This window comes from Aspergillus homomorphus (genome assembly GCF_003184865.1).
Source record: "Aspergillus homomorphus CBS 101889 unplaced genomic scaffold BO97scaffold_27, whole genome shotgun sequence".
NCBI lineage: Eukaryota > Fungi > Ascomycota > Eurotiomycetes > Eurotiales > Aspergillaceae > Aspergillus > Aspergillus homomorphus.
This window is the reverse complement of record NW_020291913.1, coordinates 303,383-322,775: the sequence shown is the minus strand read 5'-3', so window position 1 is coordinate 322,775 and position 19,393 is coordinate 303,383. Positions and strand designations below refer to the sequence as shown.

Here is a 19,393-nt window from a genome sequence, read left to right as displayed (position 1 = left end):
AAAGGCGATGCAAAGGCGATGCAAAAACCACATACCACCTATGCACATACCGAAGATGAATATCTAGGGTAAACTCTCCCTTTCAACGACCAATACCTCCAATCAGCGCTATGCAACTCGTAACGACGCAATGGGAGAAAATAGACATAGTCATCATCACCGCTTCCCCCGGCCTGCCTAGGGAAGGGTTCGAGGAGGAAGACCGAGGTTCGGCCCGAATGGGCCGCCTTGGCCGCCACCCAAATCCACAGGGCGCCCTATTCTATATGCTTCACGGGGCGGCAGGAAGGACGGAGGTGGCGCAAAAGCAGGTACCCCAGCAGTGAGTTCTTCAACAGACGGAAGCTGTGGGGGATGATGTATCGACCGTGAAGTCGATCCTTTCCTTGGTCGAGACAAAGATGTACTGGCTCTGCGTGCTCTGGGCGCAGGGGGGTCGATAGCTGTGCTTGACAGCGAAAAAGGAACGACACCTGCACGACGAGCCATCTCTTGCTCTCCCAACTGCCAATGCATGGCTTCTGCTGCCCGCCAAGGAATCGCCATTTCCTCTGCGACCTTCGACCACATCTCTGCCTTAAACCTGCGATCGAGTCAGCCTACCATCACCCACGAAACCAAGATACGTTGACAATTTGGAGGCAAAGCCTGCCAAACATAGCGTACCTCTCATACAGCCGCGCGAGCTTGTTCTTCTTATCCTCATCCCACTCACTTCTGCGTTCCAAATAGTTCTGATAGTGGAGACGACAACTAATAGCGCTTCGACCAGGGAGGCGCTTGCTAATATCTTCCCATTTCATGCCGCTGCCCCGCAATTCGATAATAAGAGCATCTTCTTCGGGAGACCATTTCGACTGCTTCTTGGCAGGCGACTCTGCCGTATGAGCCGGTTGAAGACGCTTAATAGGGACTGAAGCCGAGACTTTGGAAAGTGGCGGTACAGCCGTTGCTGGATGGATTGAAGTTGGCGTCGCCACGGGTAGGGGAGGGACCAACGAAGCTGACGGTATCGTGCTGGGCGCATAGGTTGGCGCGGTAGTCACCGGGGCGGTCTCTTCTTCATCCTGCGGTTTCAATAGCAGTGAGATATCCACTTTGGCGGGAGGTAAGATGGCCTGGTTTTGTAACGCAATCATATGCGCGATTCGCAATGAAGGATTGCTGCTGCTCTTGTATAAAGAACTTGCGACTAGTTTTTCTTAGGAATAGTCGATGCCAGAACAGGAGATGCAATTATGGGAGCCGACTGTTGCGGGGATATCTTGGTTATCGTATGCAATGTAGAGATTCAGAAAATGTAGACCAAGAGCTTCCAACAATGTTGACGAAAGCAAGCTAAGAGCACATGCGCGTTTAGACCTGACAGATGAAGATAGCAGAGATTCACGGGAAGCCAGGAATTCCAGATCTGGATGCAAGAGCTCGTGGCACCCCGGGTGCTTTTAAGAATAGGCAAAAATAGGAAGCTGCCAGATAGGGACCAGTCCACGATCAAGCAGGAGAGCGAAACCACAGAGCAGGGAAAGCGATGTGAGCAATAACTTTTTTTGGGAGACAGTAGACGGTGGTCTGATACGTCGAATAGTCTGGGAAGGTTGTGGAATTGTGCCCCCGGCTGGCAGGTAGACAAGAAGTAGTAGTAGAGGGTGGGTAAGTCCTGGCTAGGCGCAACGTATACAAGCGACAAGGAAGAAGTGAAAACTGAGGCGGGAGATAACAATCATCGAGATCAATCGTGAAGGAGGAAGGGGGGAAAGACCAGACACGACAGTTGAAACGCTTGGAAATGCATAAGAAAAGAGATCATCGGCATTGACAGCTGATGGAACAGACAGCAAATGAAAAGCTCAACAGTAATGGTAAGGTGGTGGTAGCTGATACTAAGGTAGAGTAGGTACTAGGGTATGGAGAACAGGAGACAGAGGCTAATAATGAAGAGGCGAGGCCAGGGCCCAGTGGTGGGGGGGGGAGGGATGGTTTTTTTCTTTTTTTTCTTTTTTTTCTTTTTTTTTTTTGGAAAACTGTCTAATAAATAGACGAAGCACGGTAATATGATTAGGTAGGCATGGATTGACCGTTGTGGTTAATTAGGTGACCTACTTGGTTGACTCGTATTCGGTAGATTGTTATTTTTCATTTATTAGCGAATCACTTGAGTAGCTTTGCGTACAAAGTATATGATATAGAATTCATAATGCCAGCCCTGTAGCTAGCTAGTCATTATAGTCAGTCATCAGTTAATAGATATACTTAGCTGATTAAATCCATTACGATCTCAACTGACTTAAATGGAATACAGCCTGGTGTAGTTTGCCCCTAAGTTTCTGCATCGATCACTTCTAGAAGAGCATGCGCACTCCCCATGATCGTTGTACTATGTAGGTAATCAAGAACACTCTCCTCGATTCGATTATCCCTCAAGCATTAAACAGGATTGATGGAACAGTAGTCATCCACCACCAAAGAGGACAAGAAGATCAGGTCAAGCGTTAAGGCAGAGACAAAGAAGGGGGGAAAAAAGAGACAGAAAACAGAATAGCGACCACAAGAACAACGGTTCCACTCGCGGATACTAAACTATACTGGAACGGAAGGCTTTCCTGGCGGTCAAACCTCGCCCCGAACGTTCGAGCCCAGCCTCGGTCTGGTAATTATAGTGACTTGCGTGATTTGTTGATGAGGTCCGGAGTATACTCTGGCGAAAAAGGAAACAGTTCAAATTGTCGTAATGCCGTAGTCCATGAGTAAAACATCTCTTCGCCTTCGCAGGTGTTCGCACTACATTTCTATGAAAAGAACTTGAAACGTAGGCAGTTGCGGGCGGGCTTGCAATATATTCATCGATTTTTGTTCCTTTTATGCTAAAACTGACTTGTGTCGGGTCACTCTGGACCATTATGCAATCATAGGACAAACCCGGAGAGGCAGGATGGTAAGTCAATGCGAGTGATGAATAGTCTAAGCCACATAGGCTTGTTCTGGTGTTGAACAGTCGAAAATCCTGTTATAAGATGTAAAGTGAAAGTTATTCAAAGTTATTTGGGGGTCATACTGTAGATACATTGGTGTATAGATCAGGGAAGGCAGAACAGGAGGGAGAGAGTGATTAAAAGAGATTACTAGAGGATAAAAGTCAAATGAGATAAAATCAAATTGATGGAAACTTACAAGGAGGGAAGGATTATCCTAAAGTCAGTAACAATAACAGCAACAGGAATGATGATGGTGATAGTGATGACGATGATGATGATAATAATAATATTAATATTAATTTTAATATTAATATTAATAATAGTAGTAGTAATAACAGTAATAATAACACTAATAGCACCAACACTAATAAGACAGACGGCCAAAGAACATGGTTCCTCCCTGTGGGGAACGCCATCCTCCTAAACCGGGAGGTGGAAATGGTATGAGTAGCCCCAATCAAAAGGCGAATATGGGCAACAATGGAGAGGACGGATGCGTAACAGCGACGGCGTCGAGCCGACTAGTCTCCCAGAGCCTCGGCCGAAACGGAGTCAGCCGCTTTTGCTCAGGCTGTAGGTAAAATTGCATGAAGTGAAGGAAGGAAGGTACATTTTATTACCTCTACAATAAGTACTAATTAAGTAACTACATGTAAGTACTTACTAACTACCTAACTAAGTACAGGGTACTGCCAGTGATGCAATGAAAATAGGGTTCTGTCAACTTCCAATTTAACCAAGCAGAGCTCTGGAAACAAACCTTCCCCCTCCCTCACTCAAATCATGCTTCAGAAAATTCTCCGACTGCTTGGAGGCTGCTGCTGTCATCACAGTATTTGTGATCCCTTGTGTTTTTAGTTGCCGCCACACTCGGTTCCTCCAACTAGGTTCCAGGTAGAAGGTACCTACTCACCTAGTGACTACCAGGTACTCAATCGACAAGATGTAAATTTCCGAAGAACGAACGGTGCCGTGTCCTCTCCCACCAATGACCAAGTCTGATGGCTGGTGGTACCAGACCGTCGCGATGGATCTGTCAACGGCGAACGAGCCCCAATGCCTTGAATGGCAAGTATCGGCCCAAGTAATATCACTCAGCCGCTAGCTGGGATCCGGGGGTCTAGTAGTTCTTAGCAACGGTTCGCCTTGCCCACTTTCTGCACTTTCGTGCCTCAAATTCTTAACTAACCGACCTTATCGGACCCAAGCCGGGCAGGCGTGTAATAAACGCACAGGGAAAGAATAAGCAAAACGGAAGCGAGAGTGAAAACTGAGACTTGAAGGCTTCGAGCCTGTGACTGCTGTGACATGTCCTCATTCAAGTCACTCGTTCTTATCATGTTCGTCGAGACTCTATGATGACCCAGTGAAATCGAGATCTCATGAGGTCAATCAAAGCGGGTTGGCCTCCTAGTACAGTTCCAACTGAACTTGAACCCCTCCCCATCAAGATAGAATAGTCCCGCGTCCCCAAAAAGGTCAGCAAGAGGAAGTTGATACATCCACATTTCAACAGTGACAGGGCGGTAACTCGCCCTTTGCCGTGACTGTGGAGTGGTTAAACTTCCGGGTTCCATGAGTGGGCTTGGGTTTCATCTTCACTTCCGGTCTGAAGGAAGCGGCGGCGTGGGTCGGAAATTTGCTACAGACCCATTTTATTTAATGTTCCTCCTGTTGCTTCGTTTTAAGGGTACCTACAAATCCATAGTCTCGTAAAGTTCATACCTTCGGTAAATCTTGGAGCAAGTCGCTTTCTTGCTCATGCTTGCAAAGCCAAATCTTTCCTGCTATCTGACCTTTGAGTATACACGGATCTAAATCAAAGTAATCTCGAAGATATAGGGTGCTCTTTTGGCTTGTTGCATTCGGCTTTTACCTAAGTTTCTAATCTTTCAGCCAGCACACAAACCTTACTGTGTGCCATCGAGAATCGTCTGACAGCCATCAACCTTGGCTTTTCCTCCCTCACCTCCTACTGCTCTATTGCTCTTTACCTTTTCACCCCGTTCAACCTTAAAGATTGTAGTCAATACCGCTGCACGTTGCCAAGGGCTAGAAGATGACTTTGATGCTGATTTAAGCCCCATGTATGGGAATTGGTCGGCACACACGAGACTCTATAGAGTATGTACAGGCATGTACATACAGTACTCCGTACTTACGCACGGCTTCTCTCTCTGATGTATTCATCTTTTTTATGGTCGGTCGGGATCAAGACTTGGGCCCGATGGGTCCGTCTCGATACTTAAAGTACTTAGTAGTTTCCTTGGGCTCACATCCTCCAGTAATTTGGAGTGTGAAGATCCTCTGGCCTGGACCCCTTGGAAACAGGAGAACTATCTGGGCCCAGACCTATCAGGTTCGCAAGACGCGTGGTTTGCTCGACCTGCGGTTTAAGTAAAAAGATATCGATTTGGTGATTTATTGCTGGTGCTCGCTATTCTCCTCTTCAATCGCCCTTGTGTCTTCTTTTTCTCTTTTCTCCATCCTTCTATGGGCCCCCGAATAAGTAGATATGACCTCAGCCCCCGTCTCGTGACCCTGCAAGATGGTTCGATCGGCCGCCTAGGTAGAGGCAGGGGTGGACAATTGAAGGTTTGAGTACAGTATTCAGAGTACTACGCGTTTGAACAAGAGAAAATAATACAATGGAAATGCCTCCATGTGTGCGGTGCGGAGTGTCTGGGCCACGGGGGGATTGATTGCCTTTCGAACGACGGGGCCACGGGAACAAGGGGTTTCCCGAGCCTGCAAGCCTGCAACAGTCTGCAAGATTACCTAGGGACCGGTGGGGTCGGTCCAAACGGTGGCGCCTTGAATAAGTACAGTACTGTACATTCATGTTAATCCTCCACTCTTCTCTTACAGACTGGATTTACGCCATTTCTTCCCGACCGACCAAGAATTGAGTGGGGGGAGAGGAACCTGGAAGTCATTGCCCCCGGGCAGCAGTTTGACCCGGCCATATTTGACAGGCTAAGTGGGCCAAGCAATGTCATAACTAGTGGGCCGTTCCATTACTCAGTGACATGGCAAACGCGCTGGCCGTGGAAGGCGCCCACGAACGCGAGGCTCGAAAGTCCGTACTTTTCCCTAACCCCAGTCCATTAGAAGCAAGCACAGCATTCCCCGTATGTACCAGACTCAAAAAGCAACCAATAACCATAATCATCTTCATTTCATTGTCAATTCGGTCTGCTATTATTTCCCCCCCCCCCTCCCTCCCCATTGCTGCCGCTGAGTGCATGCTTGGGGCGATATAATGCGCCAGCCTGTCGATGCTTTATCGAACTAAGTAGGTAGGCTATTGTCTATGCAGCTAAACAGCTCTTGAGCTACCATGGTGGTCAGTCGCCTTCTTTTTTCCTTTTACCCAGCTCTGATTATCTTGCTCGTCTGGAAATTAGTACAATACAATAGGCCACTCGGTCAAATCCTGGAATGCTCTCTTCGCAATGCCAAATATAGTTTGAAGACTTGCAACCCCACGAGTACTGTCTTGGTTTAGGGTAACACAGACGGCGCGGGCAAGTTGCTGTTAAGTGAAGAAGCGGCAAGTCACCGCTCAATTGTTGATCCTCGGAGAATTGATTGGGTGCAGTACAGTACATACTTATAGCACGTTCAATGCATGGTCATACGCAGATTAGTCCTGGCCCGGCCATCCCTCCGGCGGTCCTCTTTGTGAGATCGAGGCTGAGTCTGACACGATGCAATTAATCGACCCCCCTCCTGCTGTCTGACCTTTTTGCTTTTGCATATGGCACGGCTTGTAGCAGCCAGACAGTGTTTACTAAACCCGACTGAGGAAATGGCGGTCGGTTCAGTGCACTCTTGCCGTTGATCTAGAACGCACAACGCCTCCCGTGCTGTTTTCCGATCTTCGTGAAATGAAATGTTGTCAAGTTGCTGCTTGCGTAGGTCAGGGCGCAGGTTGCTAGCACCTACCGGTCTATAGCTGGAGGGGCCACTTTCCAAGCTCGGTTCCCGTGAAGTCGAAGTGAGTCTGCAGTACGGATTTCAGCCTACTTGAGTAGCTAGCTCTATATCACAGGGCAAGCATGTCTTAGTTTGGATCGTTAGTAAATCCGCAGGGAAACCGCCGCCATTCTTGTAGTACAAACAAAAATCATCCATCCTTCTCCGAAATTGGAGGGTGCCCTCCCGGTCCCTATTCGATTGAGACGTCCCCTCGTGTCCAGGCTGAAAGAAGCAAGCGTAGCAACTCACTACGCAGCTTGGATATGTGCGCGGGGTTCTGTGTCAACATGGAGGAAGATGCGGCAAGGTATTACTTGGAGGTCCTAATTATGGGGGTTGATTGACTAGAGCGTAATTGTTGAATCCATCTGAACCAGGCGTTGAGGTGCTTGATCATGAATTGGCACAGCTCTCAATTGTTTGAGGAACACATGTATGGAAGGAAAAATGGAGTGCTGATGTGGTAACTTCCGATAAGGGAGGACACGGCCATAACTAGAAAGCGTCGTCAATCAACTTTCAAGCGATGCTTGAACAGTAACGCTCACAGTGCACTCCCTTTTTCTTGCACTATACAGTTTGCATTTTCAGCGAAGAGCGCCATCGACGTTGTCCGGGACTCGAACTTCAAACGGTTTCCAGGAGTGGTTACTCTAAACCATTGGATCAATCGGTAGTGGAGCCGGGCTGGGATCAGGGATATAGGGAAGAATGGCTTACAACCTATTACCTCCTTGCGGTAGTTACTGTAGTTCTCCAGGCTGGCACTAGGCTATCTACCTACCTACTAGGTCGGTAGCACTAAAGTAGGGAATGTCGGTCACAGGCAGAAAATTGTCCGAAAGCTCCCAGTAGTCAGTACTTGAGTCCCGTCTCCATTCCCCACATCATGTATTTCTGGCCGTGCCCTTCATGGCCGTGCCCATCACCGCCACAAGGATGGTGAAATCTGTGGTTCCCTTAACTGGCCATCATACCAAGTAGGACAAACAATAGTAGCGTCGTAATCGAACTCGTGGAGTACAGGTTGAAGTTATGTTCGAAGTAATAGGATCTTTTCAGAATAAATGAGTCCAAGGTCTTCCTCCAAAATGGCTGCCCTGGCTGATATTTGCAGATATATCCTCGCTCGAAACAGTGACTACTGTGCACCAGAGGCTTTGGCCGAATGTCGTGGCTTCAATCGCCATAGCTGATCTGCAAGTATCCCACTCGTTTGATATTGTTCTGGTCAACAATCTCTCTCGCAACCCAGACCAGAACCCTCCATTATAGGTCGGACCAGTCCCGAGTGTCCAAGTATACAGTGGCACCTGGGGATATCGAAAGCCACAATGGTGAAGCACAAACTTAACTGGAACTGAGGATCTGAACTACTCCAAAGTATGAGTGTGTGTATTTTTTTTGGGAGGGCAAATCATTAGCCATTTCCAAGTAGTCCAGGTTCATCATTCTCGTGGCAAAACTGGACAGTGGCCCGTGGCTATGGAGTATGCAAGTCGGTACCATCACAAAAATCTCCCATAGGGCATTCAACGCTGCCCAATAGAAAGTTTGGTACGTTAAGATAGCAGATTTCCTTCGACCTGTTAGGTACATAAGGTACATAGCCTGAATGAGGTGGTTTTACCATGCTAGGAGATGGCCATCGTTGCTACTTAGTAGTTATTCGGTTAAAAGATCCAACAGCCATGGCTTTTCGCGCCACAGTCTTGTGTTAAGGACGTGTGGCCTCGAGAAAAGCACACTACAAATTTCAAGCCGGGTGGAAGTTTAGTAGAACCCATGTAGGTAGGCCGTAGCGAATATGGAGACACCTGTAAGACAGGTTTGAGTGATTTTGAATTCAGTTCATGACATCTACGACCATTGTCCCTCCGTCTCTTTGACTGAATTACCGCCTCTCTGACAAACTTCTTCCCTCAACCCGACCTTCGATGTTCAAGCTGTCAAGGGCACGTCAACCATGTCCGCCGATAGATCTGGCTCCTGTGGCCGAGTGGAAACCACCCGAAAGTCTGACATTGGCTCGGACACCTTGACCCCCCACGGGAAATCGTGGTTTCATGTTTTAAAGGGTTTGGAGAGAGCAATCCACATGTTACTCCTCTGGTTCTTGAATCTGCAGCAAACTGTGGTTCATCGCGTTAACGGGTGGAGGGGGGCTGGCGGTAAATGAATACGGGTCCAGAGAATCCTCTGTCTGCTTTTTTCTTTGAATGGCATGACTGCCAATACTAGTATCAATTTCACCCTTAAAGGTTGATGAATCGTCGCAACGTCATCAATGCAATCCACCTGGAGCGTTTTCAGGAAAGATCTGCCTATACTATTCTGGGAAGCGATTGAACGGGTACCGTTAATTGTTACCCTTGCCACCGTACCTATAGTACAGCACCACTGATCGGAATCAGCCCATGCAACCCGGTGAGGGGGACCCGAAGACTGTTAGTGCGGGAAGAAAGAGTAATATTAACTCTCTACCCTAGTGGTTTTGACTGATATTGCTGCAGTGGGCTCAATCACATCCTGCCCGGCCTAACCAACTTCTGGTCCCGATGTCCTTTTTTGTCGCCCATGGTCGGTCTCTGAAAGAAGAGAGAGTAACTAGCGGAAATCACTAAGACTGCTAGACTTACTCCCCTGTTGCTCCTTTTCTACGCATCTCCTTTCAATGAAAGGAAAAGAGCAATCAAGTCGTACAGGTGAAATGATTGTGACAGGCAAGATCCGAGGGTAGTGGGAAATGTGCGGACTGCGTAGAGGCTTGCAGGTGGTAATTAATCCCGCTCCACATCGGACAAGCTGAAACAGAAACCCAGGTTGCGTGGAGTGGGGAGAAAAATGGCAGGGAAATTAAGATCACACTTGCAACACGGTCAATCCCGCGTCCAAGCAGCAGAACCACTGTAATTAAAGTGGGAAACTCTGCTAATTACAAGTACGGAGTAGGGTGTCAACAGTTCATAAAAGAAACGAGTCATGGCTCAGAGGCGATGATGGCCTAGACTTAACAGTTTCGGCTGTGCCCGTCGACTGTTCGCGCCGCTTCTGTTGTTTATGACTGATGAGGCCAGCGCCCAATAACTAATGGAGTGAGCCAATCCTGCATGAATGTCATTAGTCTTAGTGTTTCAGATATCCCACAACCCTGTTCACTGCATTAAGTGTGAGTCTGCGACAACATATAAGAAGGCTGGGCGGTTCGAATTGAGGGGTGCCAGTTCTATTCCCTAACATACAAATGTGTGAAAGAGGGGGTGGATCATTCCTTGAGAAACTTGTGTGAACGACACTTTTAACGGCCTGCTGCTGTCGTTGCTGCGAACGCTGGCAAAGATTCCCACCACCATTTTTTAACTATGTACTTACAGTACGTCCTACTTACTGTATGCATGTGCTGTATCTGAACTGCACTATAACTATTGATCACCCTTGACCTGTACAATCAGCAATCTCCGAATACAGCCACCAAAAGATTCTCGATTTCCCTCAACGCCAAAACCTCCTGTGTTCAAGGCATTGAGGCGGTCAACCGGGCCCGTCACGACTGACTCAACCCTAGACATGTTCATGTATCATGTATGAGATAGAAACACTGACACGGAGCCCCATCACTGGAGGTCCTTTGAACCCCACCCACCTCTGGAGGCCAGCGTCATGCTTTGTTGAATCGGAAAACGAAATCTCTTTCACAGGCTGTACACGGATAACTAGTCTCTCTAGATAGTAAAGAAAGGCACCTGCAGATAGTTATGCTTTGTTGCCACATATAGCAACCGGACCATCGAGCCGTTTCATATATGGGCCATGACAATGGATGAAAAGGAGTAAGCATCTCGGTCTGCTATACGCAAAGGAATGCGACTCGATCGGTTCTAGAGACTGTTCCTCATGGCAATTATTGATCACATCCATCCCATACCCCACGAGCTCTGAGGTGTATGTACAATACATTCTTCGTGCTGCCAACAGCACCTTCCTTCTCGCATATTCAGAACAGATTATATGGCCCCGAGAGTCGAGAATCTAGCCCCCCTCAGATTTCTTATCAGAGCACATCGGCGGAATCCTTAGCTTAGCCAAGAACTGATCTCAACTCGACTCAGGACACAAGCCACAGGTACTCAAGGTTGATATGATACACAATGGCCTATGGTAGTCTAAGTCGTGAAATCAACATGTGAGCAAGCCTATATTTAGCGTCTTACTGTTTTAGTGTGCAGAGATTGCTTTAAATAAGGCAGACATTGGCTTTGACAGTGGTATCAAACAAAGCCCAAAGCAACCAGAGTTTGATATCAATAAACAGTAACAAAGAGCAAGATGCTCCCACCGAGTACAATGAATAGTTAGCAACCACTCTACAGCTTCGATCAACCTCTTTTTGTGACAAACTATCAAGCAACGCAATATATACCAGGTACAAAGCCATTCTGTCAACACTAAAAGAGGTGTATACACTTGATCAAAGATCATTATATACCTCTTGTACATGTCAGATGGGGTGATTCCAGGTATATGATTGTCGAATATATCACTTAACGCGAAGATTTTCATTTGACGACCGTTAACTACTTAGCTCTATTCGACTCCAGCATGTATAGATTCGCTCGCTATTCGTAAACCAGGCTTTGCACAAGAAGTTTACGCAGTGAACCGAGAGAACAATCGCTTTACAAAATGAGTGGCTTAGCTAATATATCCAACAATATGGTGCGTCATGGGTGATTCGGATGCTTTTATAACTCAAGGTGGGCTCATTCTTCGACTAGGAAATCCAGTTGAGACCGGGCTGGCCCACTGAAACATATAGAGATGCCAAAGGCTTCAGAAACCCAGGAAATCTATGCTACCGAAATGCCGCACTCATAGTGCTTTTGCATACGCCGGTAATCTGGGACTGGCTCAAACAATCTTGTCAGGAATATCCCGCTCACAAGACCTGTAATTTTCCAGAAGCTTGTCTGGCATGTCGATTGTGCCATCTATATGAAGCATATTGGCTCAGAACCCCACGCGACCTTGAATCCTGCCTTGAACTAGTTTGGCAACACATTCAAGAAACAGCTTGGAAAGGCCGTAACATTCGAGAGCAGCATGATTTGCCCGAGTTTCTTGATGCCTTGCTGAGGAAGTTGTATACCGATAGCTCCAAGCACTCGCAATCGTAAGTTCTCATCAACACGAAGAATATCAGAAGCTAATATTGTTGAAGCGCCTTTGAAAGCATGTTACAACCTCTTATCAGTCAAAACAGTACATGCACTCAGTGTTGTCAAACGAAGAGCTCAGCGGTCGATAATCTGTGGCTTGCTGCGAGCTTTCCAGAAGACCATTCCCCAGGTTCTCATGGAGTACTCAAGGCTATAGAAAACTGCTTACGTCCTACATTTCGGGAAGAGAGCTGTGACGGGTGTGATGGCTCCTTAACCAGGCACGGGGTTGATCACCAGTTCATTCACTTACCACAGGTGATTCTCGTTCACGTAGATCGATTTCTGAACGATAAGCACAAAACTCGGGATTATGTTCGTATCGAGAAGACCTTGACTTTGTTGTCAGCAATGGACATGGCACACTATCAGCTCTACGCCTTCGTCAGCCATTTGGGTAGCAATATCGATTCCGGACATTATATTTGCTTCGCAGAGAGCCCGCATGGTCAATGGGCTAGTTTCAATGATGATGCGGTGTCGGCAAAGACAGTTTCAGACCTCAAGTCTTCAGATGAAATCCGCAAGGATGTTTACTTACTGGCCTATCGCCGGACAGAGCCACTGCCTGAACAATGGGCATCGCCAGCAGCTACAAGACATGTAGACAAAGACTCACCCGCTACGCGGCCTTCCAGTGGCGTCACGTTGGACGAAACGATCAAATTCGAGGGAAGAACCGTCCAATGGACCTTCAAGCAACAACTGACCCCTCCTGCTGAGTGTGAATCCCTGGTACAGTTGAGGTCGGCTAAAGCCAGAGTTCAGCAGGCACAGGTGAAGATTAAGCTCACGTCTACAACAGGCGAAGTCCTTGAAGGCCAAGGGACAATCCCCCTGCGGCCAGACATCATTCCCGCGCAGCCGGTAAGTAAGACAAACAGGACAGCCAAACCTCGGGGTGTCATTAAGAAAAAATTGCCCAAGCCTAAGGTCTCCCTAGGCTCTCCTCCTTTCACGCGATCTGCAGCGAAGCGTAATCAGCAAAAACGCGGAGTGGCTGGTTGATATTCTCTGCCTTTTGTTAGCGTTCTATATATCTGGTGCCGTATAAAGATTACGACCCATATGTTTCTTATGCTCAATGCTGGCATTGATTTGTCTTTCTTTGCGGTCTTTTGTGTTGGTGTCTATGAAACGCTCTTGTCAATCCTAAAATGCGTCCAGGAAGAGAGGCTGTGGGATCTTAGTCGACAGGCGAATGATCTGCCCGTCCGTCCGTCCGTCACGAGTTCAAATCTCTTTTTTGTTCCTCACGAAAACGCCCCATACTAAAGAGAGGAACTCTTCAAATCCCCAGCTTCAATGAATGTCTCTTCTATTCATCTGCAGCAGAGCGAACCCTTGCCTCCCGCTCAGTTTGTCGATAGTGTTGTCTCTAGCCTTTCAACCCAGAACTCCAGTCGTTGGGGCAACGATCAACAACAAGATACAGCTCCTGGGGAAGGGCCACCCTACGGAGTCTCTGCGCTGCCTGCAAACCAAGCAGCGAGTGTAAAGCCGCTGATACTAGTTCTTCACTGTATGTTCCCTAATGAGCTCCTACTCGCCCTGGACATCCTCGACCGAGGTTTGGTGAAACGATTATTATCTCACGACAACCCCGCGTCCGCCGGGGAATTTACCTCCGAGGAACCGGAGGACATATTTCTGGTGCGTTCGGCCTCGATGTTGGCCTCGCAATCTTCAACCCGGTATCTCCCTTCTCAAGCAGACCCCGGAACAAGAGGGTACGAAGTTCGTCTGCAAGCCTGGGGCTGCACATGTCCTACGTTTACCTTGGTCGCATTTCGTGGGCCGAGAGTGGCATCTTCATCCATGCCTGACATTAGCTTCACATCTACTGCTGATGTTCCTGCTCTCCAATCATCACCAGGCCGGGACTCTGCAGTGCCCCATAGCCCTTACCCATTCGGGGGAACGCTGACACGCGGATCGGCCCAGTCTTCACCCCCTGTTTGCAAGCATCTTCTTGCAAGTTGGCTGGCTATTCGCTGCCCAGACCTATTGGGTAAAGGGAATGAGAGATTTGTCTGTGTCAGTGCCGAAGAGTTGGCGGGTTGGTGTGCGGGTTGGGGCGGATAAACTCATGTTGTACCCGACCGCAGTTGGCATGGCAGCATTGCTCAACATTTCAGAAGCATTGACCATGTGACTGCTTCACTACAAAAACAACGCATATGACTTTGGCAGTCTACGGAGCAAATAGATATCCAGCATGATTGATGCCCCTCCATAGACAACCCTATGTTATCATGATCAGCCGTGTTCAAGGCTACCGGGACGACATCTCCATAGAGTAAAATGTATTGGTCTTAGGTGCTTGATCGTATCGCGTTGCCTCCAGGCTCGTCTATTCTCCTCTTGAACTCTTTTTCTTCGATGTCTCCTTGGCTCCCTCGAGATCCTCCTTCTGCTCTCCATTGGCGGCGCTATTACCCTTCTTAGCCGTATCCTTATCGCCCTTGGCCGCACTGGCCTCCAGCTCCCTCTTCAGCTCGTTCTCTTCTTGTTGTTGCCGGTTCTGAATCTTATTCTCGATCAGGTCGTGGAAGGCGGTGATGGCGCGAATCAAGCTACTTAGGTAGATCGCCATCAATTGGTCGTTCGTCTTGATGCTCATGGCCCGTGCCAACTCGCTGTTGTCCGTCTGTTGCTCTGGGGCGCCACCACTGATGCGCGGTGTTGCAGCAGGGGTCGATAAATTAGTAAGAAGGTTAAACACGTCTTGAAGATTGCCCAAAATGGCGTGATTGACAGGCAATTCCTGGTCGAGCACTTTTTGCAGGTATTGGCCAATATCACGCAAGCGCAGATGCAGGCCCTGCAGCGATTGTAGCTGGGAAGTTATCCGGGTAGAGAGTGTCCCAACAGCGACATCCCTGATGTCACGGAGCAGGTGCTCCACTCCTATTTCCTCGGCCTCCTCTGCTTCGATTATGGATGGGGTGTGGACAAAGGTTCTGGAAGTCGTGGTACCATCCTGTATATCATCATTCCAATTCATTAGCTCGTGATGAAGGAGGAAACAAAGCCCGAGCGCCGGGTCACCGAGGAACTTACGTCTTTGATCTCATCAACGGCAAAGTAAGCGTCGGTCGGCACGCCCACTTCCTTTGGTTGAACATCCACGATTACCAGCAAGGGATTGGGTGTGTACCGTTTGAAGAGTTCGTTAATCTCCAAATCCGAGGCGCGCAGCTTCGGGCCCGAGTGGTACCATCCGACCAGCTTCTCCCGCGCGTTGATCTTCTTGAACATGTCTCTCATCGACTCGACAAAGTTGTGGTCAAGAAACCACACGGACGGATCCTTCTCATCCTCCTCGAAAGGGACTAGTTCAGTCATAGGTCAGTTTGACTCCGGTCGAGCTGTGGGAAAGTCTGGCAGCCAAGAATGGATTTATCGGCAGAGCAACGCACCAGCAAAACTGTTTGACACGCGGACAGTCTGACCCGAGTTCTCCCCTAGCAGCACACCGACCACTCGTTTCCGAGTGCCTTTGGCTGAGCGACCATAGTGATCTGCGACGGAAAGAAGAACCAAAGGGGCAACCGTGACGGTTCGCTGGACGAGGGAAAGAGTGTCCGCCGTGGTGGCAGGCATGGCGGAGAAAGAAGGACGGATAGAGGCGATTTATTTGGAGACTGGGAATGGGTGAGATGAGGGATTATAGTGAGGATAAAGCGTGTGATAGAGAGTCAGAGGAGACAGAGACAGAGAGAGAGAGAGAGAGAGAGAGAGAGAGAGAGAGAGAGAGATGACGATGGAACAGCTGTGGCAGTGGCAGTTCGGGAGAGCTCCCGGGTAGGTAGTCATTGTGTGGCTGATGAAGTTGATTAATGCACCAGCCACTCCCATGCTCTGCTTAACTCTATGCCTCAGGCTCCAAGGCACACTGGGCGGTCACTTTGTCCATATGTCCGAGCTGCAATCTACACCAACTAAAACTCGTCGGACATGATGGATCAATAGTGTAGATGTGCGAGAAGCCTGTCCAAGTTCACCCCTTGCCTTTCCAGCTCGATGACAATTGCATAGTGCATTGCGACCTCTCTACGACTAGTTGATCATTGCTGCGCGGGCGCCGCAACCTCGGGTGGGCGCGCCGCGACTCCACCCCCCGGCACTCCGGTCGGCGGCCTCTTTTCAACCCCCCAACGAAGGCACTTTCCATCCGCTTCCCTTTCCCCGTTGCTTTTGCGCGCCCTCATCCTTCCCAAGTTCTCTTCCCTTTCTTCCCTTCTCTCGCTCCGCTCCGCTCCCCTTCCCTCTGAAAGTGTCATTCTCACAACTTCTCCTCTCCATCTTTGTCAATCGCAATGGCTCCCATTACGGAAGAGATCATCCATGGCCTCAAGGACACCATCGGAAAGCTTGAGGCTCGCATTGAGGACTTGGAGGGCCGCCTCACCAGCGAGGTCAAGCCCAAGTCTGCTGCTGAGCAGATGCGCATCATTTTGATGGGGCCTCCCGGTGCCGGTATGTATAACAATACCTATAATATTGCTTGTCCTGGATGCGGATCTCTGACCGATTGCTGTAACCAGGCAAGGGTACCCAGGCCCCTCGGCTTAAGGAGAAGTACTGCGTCTGCCATTTGGTGAGTTTATGCCTTCGCGGACAACCACAGATACCTTCTCTGTAAATTCTGACCGGTCGTGTGTGCGAATAGGCTACCGGTGACATGCTGCGGTCCCAGGTTGCCAAGAAGACTGATTTGGGAAGAGAGGCCAAGAAGATCATGGATCAGGGAGGTTTGGTCAGTGATGAGATCATGGTCAACATGATCAAGAGTGAGCTCGAGAACAACACCGAGTGCAAGAACGGGTCTGTACACCGAGTTTCTCCGTCCCTGGTGCGTTAGCTGACAATGTATGGTTTCCAGTTTTATTCTGGATGGTTTCCCCCGCACTGTTGCCCAGGCCGAGCGTCTGGACGACATGTTGGCCGAGCGCAAGCAGAAGCTTCAACGTGCTGTTGAGCTGCAGATCGACGATGCTCTGTTGGTCGCTCGTATCACCGGGCGCCTGGTCCACCCCGCTTCCGGACGATCTTACCACAAGATTTTCAACCCTCCGAAGGAGGAGATGAAGGATGACATCACCGGCGAGCCTCTGATCCAGCGCTCCGACGATAACGCTGACACTCTCAAGAAGCGTCTTGGCACCTACCACGCCCAGACCGCCCCTGTTGTCGATTACTACAAGAAGACCGGTATCTGGCGTGGTATTGATGCCAGCCAAGAGCCTGGTCAGGTGTGGAAGTCCCTCTTGGGCGTTTTCAGGAACTGAGCTGTCATTTGCTGCATGTCTCGCCACGGAGGGATCGGGTTGGCGAACCCCTTCTGATACCCATGAGTCCGACTTTTCTTTGCCTTTGCCAGATGGAATGAAAGACAAGAGATGTGGTCTGATATGGGGGAGTCTTGCCCTGAGTCTTCTGGCCGGTAACGGACCAACTACGGAGAGAAGGCTGCGGCAATCGAACGAGGTACATGACATTGGGAAAATGTGATGTGTCTTTCGCGTCATATATAGATGAATAACTTCGGGTGAGGATTTGTTATGTACAGTACTACTTATTTGAATGGCAGCGCACTCTAAAGGCCCTATAGAATTCGCGAACATCTCCATCATGCCCTGACCGTAGTTCTACAGCTCTGTAGGATAGACAGTGGACTCGATCTTGTCCGGATAAGTCAGCCCGCCCTGGCGTCGAACCTCATCCATCACTTCCATGATGACGATACTCTCCTCCCACGGCAGAGTATCACTTTCCAGTTTCCCATCCCGTAAGCAGCGCGCAACCTCATCTGCTTCCCAGAACATGCCCTTTCCGTTTCCAGGGAACGGGCACTCAACCTCCCGGAACTCGCCTTCCCCTTTCTTGGGAATGATACGGTATCGTTCCGGACGAAATGCCGGTCCGTCTACCTGGATCTCACCCTTGGTGCCTTGAATGCGAATGGCTGGGCGGGCAGTGTTAGCCTCGTCGGGGTCGGTAGCGACACGCAGATTAGTCATGGCCACGGCGTGGGACTGGCCCGGGTGAGGTAGATTGGACGGTGTACTGGTGGGAAAGCTGAGGAGGATAGTTGTCGCTTCGTCGGCCCCAGTCAGGTGGTAGAGCGCCATGTGAGCCGAGACGGCCGAAGGTGGTTTGCGCTGATCGCGTGGCAGGGTGTGATATAAGGTCTGGAAGACCCAGGTCAAAGAATAAATTCCCACTGCAGCATTGTAAGTCTGATTGGATCACTTCAGATTACTCCAAGCGGCTCAGGTAAGCACGAAAGGGCTGGCTTACAATCCAACAGACATCCACCGGCCAAATCCTTATTGACCATACGATGTTCCGTGCCCCATCGCTCTTCAACGGGATCGCCAAAGCTGTTGTCGGCGATCACCCGGAGAACCTCGCCGATGGCACCCTGCTTGATCAATTCTCGAACCTGCACACTGAGCGGGAAGTACCGCGTCCAAACGGCCTCCATAAGAAACAAGTTCTTCTTCTGGGCTGTCTCGCACAGGATCTTCGCCTGGGACGCATTGACCGTGAAGGCCTTTTCACACAGAACGTTCCTCCCAGCCTCCAGGGCCAGCATGACGTTCTGAAAGTGGTGGGAGTGGGGAGTCGCGACATAGACTACGTCCACGTTGGCATCCGCCACCAGCTGCTCATAGGAGCTGTAGGCTGCGCAGGGGGCGGGGATGCCCGTGTCGGAGATGAACTTCTCAGATCGAGCCTGAGATGAAGACGATGCTACTGCCACAATGCAGTGGGAGACGTCAGATGCGCCACGCTCATTGGGATCCCTGAGAAGGTCCCGCACAAAGACTATTTCGCTGCTTAGCTCATGGGGGATCCTGCAGAAGATGCGTTATGCCAGATAGGCGCGGGCAACATACCGTCGGCTATCCACCCGGTGGCTAAGCAGAACGTCGAATACATTGAATACATGTCAGTCGGATGCCCTTGCAGCGAATTGATCAGGAGAACGAAAGGGAATGGCTGGCTTCCTTACCCATAATACCCCACCGAAGATTGTAAGGAGCCATGATGAGAGAAGGTTTAACGGACGAGTTAAGATAACAAGAGCTAAAGATGGAGAGGCAAGGAATTTCGAGCAAAGGATGAAGGCTGCAGGGAGTGGGTGAGTATGTGAGTGTGATGAGCAAGTTCCTTACTACGGACATCAAACAGTATTTATTTTAAACACGG

At 49.3% G+C, this 19,393-nt stretch overlaps 6 protein-coding genes across 6 annotated transcripts; 3 read left to right on the top strand and 3 right to left on the bottom strand.

Annotated features, from left to right (window-relative positions):
* Positions 1-52: 52 nt before the first annotated feature.
* Positions 53-1,472, bottom strand: BO97DRAFT_119303 (MYB DNA-binding domain protein). The gene is made up of 2 exons (XM_025689965.1): positions 667-1,472; positions 53-583 (listed from the first exon to the last, which is right to left on the bottom strand). Exons 1-2 carry the CDS (start codon positions 1,137-1,139, stop codon positions 178-180), a joined length of 879 nt encoding a protein of 292 aa, XP_025549921.1. The 5' UTR covers positions 1,140-1,472; the 3' UTR covers positions 53-177.
* An 11,051-nt stretch (positions 1,473-12,523) lies between these two features.
* Positions 12,524-13,180, top strand: BO97DRAFT_426273 (ubiquitin carboxyl-terminal hydrolase; the record flags this gene model as incomplete). The annotated part of the gene is made up of 1 exon (XM_025697117.1): positions 12,524-13,180. One exon carries the CDS (start codon positions 12,524-12,526, stop codon positions 13,178-13,180), a length of 657 nt encoding a protein of 218 aa, XP_025549920.1.
* A 118-nt stretch (positions 13,181-13,298) lies between these two features.
* On the top strand, positions 13,299-14,391 carry BO97DRAFT_118998 (uncharacterized protein). Its single transcript, XM_025689963.1, has one exon. The coding sequence runs from the start codon at positions 13,478-13,480 to the stop codon at positions 14,255-14,257; it is 780 nt and encodes a 259-aa protein (XP_025549919.1). The 5' UTR covers positions 13,299-13,477; the 3' UTR covers positions 14,258-14,391.
* On the bottom strand, positions 14,377-15,954 carry rpn8 (proteasome regulatory particle lid subunit RPN8). Its single transcript, XM_025695484.1, has 3 exons — positions 15,595-15,954; positions 15,236-15,507; positions 14,377-15,155 (listed from the first exon to the last, which is right to left on the bottom strand). Exons 1-3 carry the CDS (start codon positions 15,776-15,778, stop codon positions 14,526-14,528), a joined length of 1,086 nt encoding a protein of 361 aa, XP_025549918.1. The 5' UTR covers positions 15,779-15,954; the 3' UTR covers positions 14,377-14,525.
* Positions 15,955-16,352: 398 nt separating this feature from the next.
* Positions 16,353-17,782, top strand: adk1 (adenylate kinase ADK1). Its single transcript, XM_025695483.1, has 4 exons — positions 16,353-16,654; positions 16,723-16,775; positions 16,848-17,002; positions 17,061-17,782. Exons 1-4 carry the CDS (start codon positions 16,495-16,497, stop codon positions 17,464-17,466), a joined length of 774 nt encoding a protein of 257 aa, XP_025549917.1. The 5' UTR covers positions 16,353-16,494; the 3' UTR covers positions 17,467-17,782.
* Positions 17,721-19,334, bottom strand: BO97DRAFT_406756 (Gfo/Idh/MocA family protein). The gene is made up of 4 exons (XM_025695482.1): positions 19,197-19,334; positions 19,081-19,101; positions 18,479-19,009; positions 17,721-18,401 (listed from the first exon to the last, which is right to left on the bottom strand). The coding sequence occupies exons 1-4, from the start codon at positions 19,228-19,230 to the stop codon at positions 17,827-17,829; spliced, it is 1,161 nt and encodes a 386-aa protein (XP_025549916.1). The 5' UTR covers positions 19,231-19,334; the 3' UTR covers positions 17,721-17,826.
* Between the last annotated feature and the right edge of the window lie 59 nt (positions 19,335-19,393).